The sequence below is a fragment of the Helicoverpa armigera genome, chromosome 4 (genome assembly GCF_030705265.1).
Source record: "Helicoverpa armigera isolate CAAS_96S chromosome 4, ASM3070526v1, whole genome shotgun sequence".
Lineage (NCBI taxonomy): Eukaryota > Metazoa > Arthropoda > Insecta > Lepidoptera > Noctuidae > Helicoverpa > Helicoverpa armigera.
In genome coordinates this window covers 9,312,819-9,324,789 of record NC_087123.1, presented here as the reverse complement: position 1 = coordinate 9,324,789, position 11,971 = coordinate 9,312,819, and the positions used below count along the sequence as shown (strand labels likewise).

Here is an 11,971-nt window from a genome sequence, read left to right as displayed (position 1 = left end):
TCAGGGACATCAACAGATCCGTTTACTAAATTAAACAGAAAAGCGAGATCCGCGATCCTTCTCCGCTCATGTAAAGGTAGAATGTGAAATTTCTTACATCTGCTTACATAGTTAGGTAGGTAGCAATTAGAACGATACTGAGTATACCTTAAAAATCGCTTTTGAATACCTTCAAGGCGATTTATGTAAATATTATACTTTGGGTTCCAAACTTGAGAGGCATATTCAAGATGGCTACGGACAAAAGCACAATAGAGAATCTTCATCGTTTTGACATTCTTGAACCCAGAGGAGACCCTCATAATAAAACCCAAAGCTCTATAAGCCTTGTTTGCGATATTATTAATATGCTCATCAAATATAAGCTTTGAGTCAAATATTACTCCAAGGTCTCTAATGACGTTGACCTTGGCAATTGGCGTATCAGACAGCTTGTAGTCATACTTGATAGGGTTTGGCTTACGAGTAAAGGTGCACACATAACATTTGGATACATTCAGATCTAACCTATTTTTGACACAGTAATTATGGAACCGGTTTAGATCATCCTGCAGCAGGTGAGCATCCTCAATGGTTGACACTGGCTTCAGAATTTTCATGTCATCCGCATACAGTAAGATTTTACAGTATTGGAAGCAAGAAACAATATCATTGACGAAAATGTTAAACAAAAGAGGTCCCAACAAGGATCCTTGAGGAACCCCTGACGGAATGTAAATCGGTCTTGAAGTGTACCCATTGAGGACTACAGTCTGACATCTATTTTCCACATATGATGAAAACCATCTGTATAAGTTACCCCTCACACCGATCCGTAAAAGTTTGTTAATCAGAAGCCCATGATCTATACGATCAAAACACTTGCTATAGTCGGTGTATATAACGTCAACCTGGGACCCCTTGGACATATGCTCCGACAGAAAATCACTGCAGACCACGAGATTGGATGTGGTGGAGCGACCTTTTAAAAATCCATGTTGATGTTCTGAGAAACTTAGTTTAAGTGACGATGACAATTGAACATGTACCTACAATTTTTTCCAAGATCTTAGCAAAAACACAGAGTTTGGATATCGGTCTATAATTGTCGACGCAGTCCTTAGGTCCTTTTTTATGAATTGGCGTTATATACGCCGACTTCCAAATAGTAGGCACTACCCCCAATTCAAACGAACGTTTAAACAATAATGTCAGTGGAACAGTTAGACACCTGGCACATTTAACAATAAAAATTGGAGGAATATTATCCGGGCCTGCAGTTTTGTTGATGTCAACTTGCTTCAACAACCGAAAGACCTCCTCCTCTCTCACATCAATGGAACAGATGTCGGATATGCCAGTAGTGGACAGATCACCAGGTGAGTTTATTCCAGCAGTGGAGCACTCGTTCGAGTCCTGTCGCTCTTGGAAGTTGGAGGAAAAGTATTCGCCAAACATATTACATATAACCTCCCCATTACTAGATGAAATATCACCAAATTTAAGAACCGATGGGTAAGAATTGGTTTGTTGTTTGGATTTGACATATTGCCAGAAAGCCCTAGGGTTTTTAGAAATGGCTAATTCAATATTCTGTATATAATTATTAAACATTTCCTTTTCCATCTCTTTAGTCCGTTGCCGTAAAGTTATAAAAGCTTGGTAGTCCGAAAGATTTCCATATGTTTTAAATTTAGAATGATATTTTGACTTTTCTTTAATGATTTTGATAAGGGGGCTTTTGTACCAAGGCGGATACTTACCATTAGGGACAATAATTTTTGATGGAATGTAAGAATTATGAAGCAAACTGATAGTATCATAAAAGAATTTAATAGCTTCTTCAATAGGCCTAGCACTCAGCTCAAGAGGCCAATCAATTGCCATCATTGCTTCCATTATAGCATCATAGTTCCCTTCCGCATATAAAACTTGACTCTAGGTCGAGAATGCAGCTGATGAAGTTGCACAAAGTCGGCAGAGATACACAGTGCCTTATGGTGTGAGTCTTCATGCACCAGGGGATCCTGACTGCAAGTGACAATAACTTCACTGTTCGACAATACGAGATCAAGAATCCTATTGTTCACGTTACGGTGATAATTGTACTGTAACAAACTACAGGCGCTGAGAGTATCAAAAAAGTTGGTTTGAATAGGTCCTTGCAAGTTACTCGGGGTTAGGTGATCACCGTCTGCCGCAGACTGCCAATCTATATTCGGTTGATTAAAGTCCCCAAGCACCAAGAACTTGTCACTAGGATGTTTAAGAATGATATCAGCTAAATTACTAGAAAAAAGGTTAAGTTGTTCCAATAAAGAATTTCCGGATTGTTGACTACATATGTTAACAACACATAAATGTATTTTATAAGTTACTTTAGGCTTCTTTTGGTGTAAAGTCATGGTAATCCACAGATCCTCGGCAGACGAGCACCATTCACTGCGAACACTAGCAACGAGCTCCCGGCGCATGGCTATTAACACTCCCCCACCCATAGTTTGTTTAGTTTGCGAATAGTTACGGTCGCGTCTCCATACAACATATCTGTCATCAAACAGTTCACTGTCCGATATACCGTCAATCAGCCAGGTTTCCGTCAAACAGATTACATCAAAAGAATTCATACAAACGTTTCTATAGAAAAGATTTGTTTTCGTCCGTAGCCCTCGAACATTTTGGTAAAAAAAGCTAATAGGTGCCATAATAATTCCAATTAAAAATCAGCAAAATGAATAAAATAATATAAGGTACACTCAGACTATGTATCAAATAAAAAATCCTAACTCCAACCGCATTCAATGTGTTAAAAAAGTCCGTTTTAAAGTAAAGAATATAATAAGTAAGAAATTTACAGCCTTACTTATAAAAATCAACTAATCATCTTCTAAGCATTGTTTTAAATAATTACTACTTAAAGCCTTAAGTAGTGATTAAATTATTTTGACCTATAAACGTTGCTTAAGAATGTCTTAAGTAATGAACAGATAATGACATAAAAACATACTAATTTCTCAACACTACCGGAATGTTGGTAGCTTAAAAAAATATTTGTCATCAAAACGTTGTGTAATGGCAATAATGGCATCCGTTAAATATAAAATTAAAAAGTTGAGCTGTCAATAAACCGGAAATGAAAAATCAGCTGGTAAGAATCCAGCCATTTTGCTAATTAGCGGGTTAAACAAGGGTGTGAGGCTACTTAATTTGACAGCTCATTTAAGACATTGCTAAGAAAATGATATAATTTAGCCACGTTTATAAGTAAGATTTTTTCTTAAACACCCCTTAAGTATAACTTATTATTTAATTCACGTTTATCAGTAAGACTGTTAAAGTGCAAGCAGATTTCAATCCTAACTGCAAAAAAATAATGCATTAAATGGCAAAAAACAAACACTAATGAGTTGAATGAATAGGCGACCCAAAGCGATAAGGGAACAAAGAGCTGGCGAGAATGGAATGCGCGCAAAAAATACACACCTGCGTTTCTCAAACTTTCCACTATGGATTTTACTATTACGACTTCTATGTCAATATAAACTGAGCAAACTTTCTTAAATCTAATTAACAACTTGAAAGACACATACATCGTTTTAATTAGCCCACAAACTTTTTTAAATCCTGTTCTGTTTTGATGCAGTATTTTGGGGACGAGGAGTTTTTTCGCACAAGGATTTTGCAGCCTCTAACCCACACATGCTCAAAGCCACGTTCAGCCGCTTGCACTTTGGTCTTATTGAGCAAGAGTTTATTTTCAAGTGTTAAGTGGTCATTGATATACACTCTGGTACTGCCCTGAAAGCCAAGGTCTCCAGCATGTAATTTCTTATGTTTCTTCGCAGCAGTTATAAAATCGTTTTTAAGGTAGCTGTTGTGCACAGAGCAAATAATGTTTTTGTTAACTTTATCGTTACGTGTTGGCACCCTTGCAATATAGTTAATTTGCTCTTTTTGTACATTGAAATCAATTGCCTCACCGATCTTAGCCATTATTGCGAACAAGTCTTCATCCTTGGACATAGGTACTCCCTTTATCTCAATGTTATTCATGCGAGATCTTTGTTCGTTCTCAGACTGCAGTCTCTCCAGCTTAGCAATTCTGTCCTGCAAGGTAACCACAGCTTCCTTGGTTTTCTTCATTGACTCGATTTCATCTTCCAGGTCTGTCACTTTGCTGGTCAAAGCTTGAATCTCCCGATGGTAGGACTCAAAGGACAGTTTCATCTCCGATACCTCTTGCCGAATGGTTTTTAATTCAGCGAGCTCCCTCTGGATTACCTTAACGCTCTCCATTAGCGCAGGCAGTGCTTCCAATTTGCTTGAAAGGTCTTGAAGCTCAAGCATTATGGTCTCCGAGTTTGCTGGTGACGTCTTCAAATTACCAGTTTGAGGACTGGCAACCGGTGCAGCCTTGCAGTTTTGACATCTCCATGTTAATTTACGCTCACCAAGCCTTCTCCATCCCGCCTCAGTGATCCCAGCACAAGGGAAGTCAAATTTCGCCTTACAAGACACACACATGGCACCATCTCTCGACTGGACATCACAGCGCTTACAAGTAAACATATCACTGGCTGACATTATAAAAGTTTGAGGAACGCTGCCAGCGGCCGCTCAAATAAGCACACGGGGGTAGACTGGCCCACAATTGACAAGTTGTTGATTAGTGTTTTCTTTAATACTGTGAGAACTTTTCTGGATCTGATCTAGACAAACTGTAACACAGAGCAGAGATCCCTTCTTGCACTTCACACTTACAACACTTTTTACCGAGTATTCTGACTTTTTACTACTGAATTCAAGCATTAAATACAGAGCGTGCGATTCGTGATGCACACACGAACAAAGCGCCGTACGAACTGAATTACCGTTATTTATTAAACCGTGTATTAATTAATATACACGGTTTGACTTACTTTTTATATAAAATCTGTCAAAACGTCAAACTTATTCTTCATATAAAAGTTAACTGAAGATTGAAAATCAACCCTTAGTGTAATATCAAATTGTTCACCGCTATCCAACTTCCACGTACATTTTTCAAATACTAAAACAACTTTGGACTTGCAACCTGAGTTCCTCAAACAGCATAACTGTCTACATAAAAGTCACGGTTCTGAAAGCTTCTAGAAAAGTTAATCAAATGTAACGCGATAGTCCCACAGACGCATTCAACGGCACTACCTACATACAAACCTACAAAGTAAATACTACATCGTACCACAGAGTAAAGATGTACAGTTGTGAAGCTACGTACTAGCGTTCGTAAAAATGTCACTCACACACGCATGTGCATCGACGAACTTTTGCCGGCGGTACCGGTGCTGTCAGTACTGAGTGTCGTGCATCGAGCACGTGTGTATATCGGGTGTGTCATTCATAATGACATTAAATGAAATGCGTTAATATACTGGTTAATATATGTCGATTAACACAAAGGAAAAAGGAAAAATACGTAAAAATAAAAAATGCATTTTTCAAACAAAGTAAACAGAATAAAAATGTGCGAAAATTAGAACACCATATAAAAGTCAGTCATTAGAAACAACAACTGAAATTCTCCATTGAAAACTGACAGCTGTCAACTGATCAAAACTGAATTCGGGACTAGGTAAGACCGCACTTAAGCGACACTCCGCGGCAGTGGAACGATGCGACACGTAACGACACTATAGGTATACCGCACTTGAACTGCAGTGCTGCGACAGTTTGCAGCAAATTTTGTCTGTCACTCGCTTGGCTGTCACTCGCTTGAATTCATATAATGTTCATTTTGATGATCATATATCTCAGGATACTGACTGACTAACATAATTAATTTCTCTTCGTCGAAAGCCTTTTCAAACACTACTTCTCGTTTAAACCAAATCTTGAAAAAAGTGAAGTGTCGCGTCGCTTGCTATATTGCACTTAACGGCAGCGGAACTACGCGACGCGACAGGTTGCGACACTTTTGGTCAGTTGCCCAACTTTGCCGCTGAGTGTCGCGTCGCGTAGTTCCGCTGCTGCATAGTGCGTTATACCTCATACAATTTCTTACAAAGAATATTTTGTCGTTACGTGTCGCGTCGCGCAGTGTCGCTAAGTGCGGTCTTGCCTTAACTCTGCTTTACGCCATGAAGTTATAAATAATAAAAATGACTCCTGTGGTTAAACCATTGAATGGATTAGGTTATTTTTTTTACAGTTTTCCATAGTATATCATAAAGTATATGCGATAGGATTCAATGTGATTGTGAACGACACACCCGGTATAAGTGACATTGTTACGAACGTTAGGACCTAGCTTCATTACTGTTTACAAGGAAATATATTTAAGCTGTGATAGTAGTTCTAATGCACACTGAGATGGTGCCAAGACGGTTTTCTCGAGAAATTCCCGCAGTAAAACGTCCCGGGTTAGTTTACAGCTATTTGCTCTGTTTTAAAGTGGAACGAGTGTGTTTGTCCGTTTGTCCTGGATGATATTTTGACAGTTGACATTTTCTGAATTGATCGTCTGATATTACAAATGGATGTTAGATGTGAGCCAAGAGTTTTAGATTATACGAATTTATTGTTTTCAGAAATATGCATTACTGCTGAAAGAGACAGCGTGGATGCGATTCCTACAACTTCTTTTTCATAAAAAATGATCATTTGTTTCAAGCCCTAATATGGGAGTACCCTGTAATCATATCTTGTGCCTTAAAATGTACCTTTATATATCATTCTGTATGCATCTGTATGGGCCAAACACTCCACTAATTTTTATCGATCTTTTATTCAAAATTAGCCTACTTAAGTTCCTAACAAGGCACATCAAAGAACTTTGTACTTCTCAAGTCCTTAACATACATACAGCTCTATATTACATGTCCTACATAAGAGCCTCAAAGGACCTCTAAATGACCCTTGCCCTGTGGTCACTTCCTAGAGAGGACTCATTAGTTCGCGCCACGTACACCCCTATCTTATGCTCAACAGAAATACTCAACATTCATATAGGAATATTTGTTGGAAAATTCCTCTAAGTAGTTTCCACAATGAACGAAAAATGTCTAACTTTTTTTAAGGTCGGTTTGTCCACCCGATAAATTGAGAGGTAATATTGAGCAATTTGTATTTCTTTAAATATGTCTTAGTTCTATCTTGAAAACGTGCAACTAAATAATAGGTTTAAACTTTGTCAAAAAATGTATTAACACTATTTAGAGTACATATGGGTGTATATGGGGTAAGTACATAAGGGAGTCTAGGGGGTAAGTACATGAGGGAGTATATGGGGAGAGTATATAAGGGAGCATATGGGGTTAGTACACAAGGGAGTATATGGGTAAGTATATACATGAGGACAGTACATAAGGGAGTTAATGAGATAAATACATAAGGCAGCATATGGGGTTGGTACATGTAAGTAATATATGGTAATGTTTATTGTAATGTTTAAGTTGGAATAATGAAAAGGCTAAATATGTCAATGATAAGACTAATGCTGGATGCCAATATGGTGGATGTTAATAATACAACACACGACAAGTTACTTTACCAGTTTTATTGGGTACAGCTGGATTTAAAAATTACAGCTATGTTGTCTATGCTATGCTGTATTCGTCGTTGTCTCACGAAATGGACAAGGATTTGTGACTAGTCATAATATATTTTTTTTGCCTTAGGACCTACGCAATGGTACTACAATCAGCACTGTTGGACAGGGTACCAAAATGCCCATCGTCCTTTACCTTTAATCACTTCTCAATAAAATTTTACTCTTATTTAGCTTTTTTCAAAGCACTTGAAACCCAAGTGAGAAGAAAAACACACAGCCTATACTTACTTCTTTCAAGATTTAAAGCCAAGGTACATTGTAAAATTTTATTTATGCAAACAAAAAGGGTTTTTGAAAGTTCAACAAAAGTCTCTCATCCCTTGTTATTTGTTATGAGAACGCGACCACTCGTTGAAACCACTCGCTCTGGTCTGCTTCGTAACTTTATAAGTATCCTTAAATCTATAAGTTCTCTCAAATGTTTTTCTAATCCTCTTATGTTTGAATTCAAAGGCTGTGAAATTATCTTACAGTTCTTGCGTTTTCAGTGAGTTTTGAAAGCCTTTTATTTGATTTACATTTTGCATGTTTTATATTATTTGCATTTCATATCTCGTAGGGTTAAGATTAAACAGCCTTTCTTAGAATTTTATTAAACTTTACATACATGATATTTATGATAACGTATGTTATGTATGAGATTTTTCTAATAAAAGGATTCGATATAAAACAGACTGGTAGAAAACGCTTACGACATTAAGTCAAGCCGTTAGACTTGATTGTGAAAAAAGTATGATATGAAAACCTGTTTTCTTTAATGATGTTTCAAAATGCTTAATTACGTATGTGAGAGTTTGTCAAAAAATCCACCATGTATGTACAAAAAATCAATGGGCCCATGTACCTATGTAATCCTGCATTGTACTAAATCAGTTTATTCATATTCAACAGTATGCCTCATTGCTTTCTTCATAGCTCGTCGCGTCCACTTTGACTTAGCGATTAGCGGCACAAAGGCACGGCCCACCATTATCGGCCGGCCAATAGTTTAGCACATACGTGGGTACGGGTCACAATGCCGTGATGATTAAAACCAGAAGCCTATTAACTGGGATAATGATCTGTGTGTAGGGAGCTTTAATTAAATTATATAAATAAAACGGTGCGATTAATATGGGTACGTTTTTCAATTGAAATGTGAAGAACAAAATTCAGACCTGTTGCTAGTTTTAATTGCAATGTGTGTCTCCTGTAATAATATGAATTGACAGTGTTCAGATTAATCATATTTGATTATTTTGTCGCTCGTTAAAAACCGAGCGGAAAATTAGCTATTTTAAAAGGGCTCTTACTTATATATGTATCCATTTAAAACGAGTTTTCATCGATTAAAAGTAAAAAAGGAGCGATTCCACGTTTGCTATATCAAAATTTATTTAGACGTAAGTATTTAATTTTATTATGAACCTAATGTTTGCTTACCTACATCGAGGTGCACTCAATGACCATAAAAAGGTTAGCTGTTTAATTAAACTGACCTTTATTTGAAGAGCAAATAAGTCTATATTTGCTTGTGTTGATATTTCATAAAACGTTGCAATGTTCTCTCTGTAGTTTCTATATATTATTAATTTCTAAATAGGTGTTAAAAGGTTTGATAGCAAAATAATAGACATTCACAAAAGTATTAAATATTTATTATATTCAGTAAACAACAAGAAAGACTACCTTCGGGTCACGTTTGTAATTTAAGTGTGATCACTTAATTTTGTCATAGAGCCATCTGAAACAATATATTAGTCTGTGTTTTTATTTATGACGAGGATCAAGTGCACATACAAAGCGGCTTCGTCAATCACGTTGTTCCAAAAAGTATTTATTTTTAGATTTTGAGCAATATCACATGATTGAGTGTTCGCTATTTATTATCTAACTTGACTTTTCTGAAATTGGATTCTGAAATAGAATTCAAAATTCATAAAATACTGTTTTTGTATGCAAAACTCTTTCAGAATTTAATTTGTAAAACGATTTGTTAGTTCAAATCATTTTAGAATTTACTTTTTACATTTGGTTTAGACTTGATTTTTCGAAGACTGAGTAGTAAATCAATAGTGTAGATACTTGCATTCACAAAATAAATATTTGAAGGTTAAACTTCACTTGAAGTTAATTGAAATACTTCATTGAAAAAAAAACTAATATTATTCTTCTTAAGTTTAATTGATTTATGTGCACTACACGAGCAGAATGCAATCAAACTATAAATTATAGCGTAGCTTTAGTTTGCAAAAACTATTTCTGTCCCAGTAGGGTTAGTGGTCAGAAACTTCATAAAATAAATTAAATATATTAATTATTCTGAACACAAAAGTATTACTTAAATATTTTAACAAAAATATTTACGAAAGTCGCATTCAAAGTGAGATAATTACATTACTCGTAGCCAAAAAGTTTATGTAGTAGAAAGTTTTCTATTACGACTTCGTAGGTCTTACTGAATGGCAACTAGCCAAGTACTGAAATGGTTCTAGGAACTGGTGAAATAAAGTATGTAGGTATATATGCCTTGTACTTAAGTTGGTACTTATTCTGTGTATCAAACTGTTATTTCTTTGCTGTTAAATGATCGGTGAGCTTGATTCAATAGATTCCTGCAAAGTTCAATGAACTTTTATATCTATAAATGTAATATAAGTCTTACAGATAATGCCAGATGTATTTCAAGACATACTTAGGTAGTTAGGGAAGACTGGATTTGAGACAAAGACACCACCTAAGTGCTGAGAATAAAAAATCCGATAGAATTTAAAACTTTGGACATAATCTGTTAAATTATTAATATTCCGGAGGAACAAAAATATTTGAGAATTCTTCTCTTTTCAACAAGACCATTTTTCTACGTCGTCACTTAAACTGGAACTAAAAGTAATCGAACACGCGGTTTAAGCGTAGTGTTACCGCTTAAAAGCGCTCGTCGAGCACAAAAGGTCTCATGATTACTGGCCTTCGATAGTTGTGCACATAAGTGCACTAAGCTGCAGAGTAGTGTTGTTCGTGCTAATGTAAAATCCCGGGATTGACATGTAAATGCGGGAAGTCAATAAGTAAATCCTCTGGTACTTACGCAAATTCCTACAGGTGCAATGAGGGTCCTAGGTATTCGTAAGTTTGTTTTAAAGTATTACTTTATTATGATTCGATTTGAATAGCAAATAATTATTTAAATGGTAATTACGATTTACTGCTTCTCAAAAACCCGATGCTGGTATTAAAAGAATAGCAAAAAATATCGAATCAGAGCATAACACTCTATAGCACCCACAAAAGCATTAAAGACAAAGCATTAAGATAACAAAAGACAGTCACGGTGATAATATTCCGTTTACATTTAAAACATTGTGATATTAAAGTCCCTAACGTCATATAAATGAAACCGTCCCGGAGAATAGTGTACCATTTCCCGCGCCCCGGGAAAACGGGACGCGGCACGGCACTTTCTCATTGAAATATGACACTGTACCTGCTACACGAATATGCCATTTAAAGTTCTTCTAGTCTGAATAAATTGACTTTTAAACTTCAATTAGCTTTCAGTATTCTTGCCAAAAAGAATGTTGCAAGAATGAATTTTAATGTCGTTTTAATACTGTGTAACTAAGCCTTTGTATTTAAGAGTAAAAAGGTGAAATCAAACAAAGTTCTTGAGACGTTAATTACTTAGTTGGTATTAAGTGAAAAATTGATATTAAGAAACGTCGCACAATGAAATCTTCAAAGGAATGCAGTCAAGCTGTGTATTTGATTTTGTTATTGATTTTTTTCTAGTATTTTAGCTTTCGATATGGTTTTTAGTAGTAATGTTGACTTAATAAAACGCACTTTAATTCTTTTTTTTTTATTAATTTAGTTATAACCTTTCCAAATTACGTGCACTATTAGAAGTTAAGTCTACATTTAGTTTATTTTTGCAGTTTTACTGAAACAAATATTTTTTTACCCCTGAATTTCATCATGCCTCCCAATAGCCTAAATGCCCAAATCAGGACATCAACAACATAATAGTGTGCCCTCACTATTTTTTTCCCATTTCATTCGCCTTTTGGACGGAAACAAAGTACCAACAATGCGAATCCCTAAGGCTGCGTTTTTCCAACCAAATCCTTTATTACGTGGGTTTGCCCCACGGTGCGGATGTTTTCATAGTAAAATGTTCAGCTCTGTGAAATCTGTGTTTCGAAATATAGGAAAAAAACTGGTTATTTCGTACATTGAAAGCCTTTTCGCTTTTCTCTCCCGCTTATCTTTAAAGCAGTTTTTCGTGGAAATGAATAAATATTTGAATCGATATTTCTGAGTAATACCGTTATACTTTGATGTGTCTCATAAATTTATCAGCTTCAATAAAAGTCGGCGACGTCGATTATAACTTTAAAAATATGGTATATAATAATAGTGATA

The 11,971-nt window shown here is 35.9% G+C and overlaps 1 protein-coding gene across 1 annotated transcript; it reads right to left on the bottom strand.

The window, feature by feature from the left end:
* Positions 1 to 3,579: 3,579 nt before the first annotated feature.
* Positions 3,580 to 4,563, bottom strand: LOC135116778 (uncharacterized). Its single transcript, XM_064034342.1, has one exon. It carries the CDS (start codon positions 4,561 to 4,563, stop codon positions 3,580 to 3,582), a length of 984 nt encoding a protein of 327 aa, XP_063890412.1.
* Positions 4,564 to 11,971: the final 7,408 nt, after the last annotated feature.

Coding starts and splice junctions, on each gene's coding strand:
- LOC135116778 (XM_064034342.1), bottom strand. CDS start 4,563: ATGTCAGCCAGTGATATGTTTACTTGTAAGCGCTGTGATGTCCAGTCG.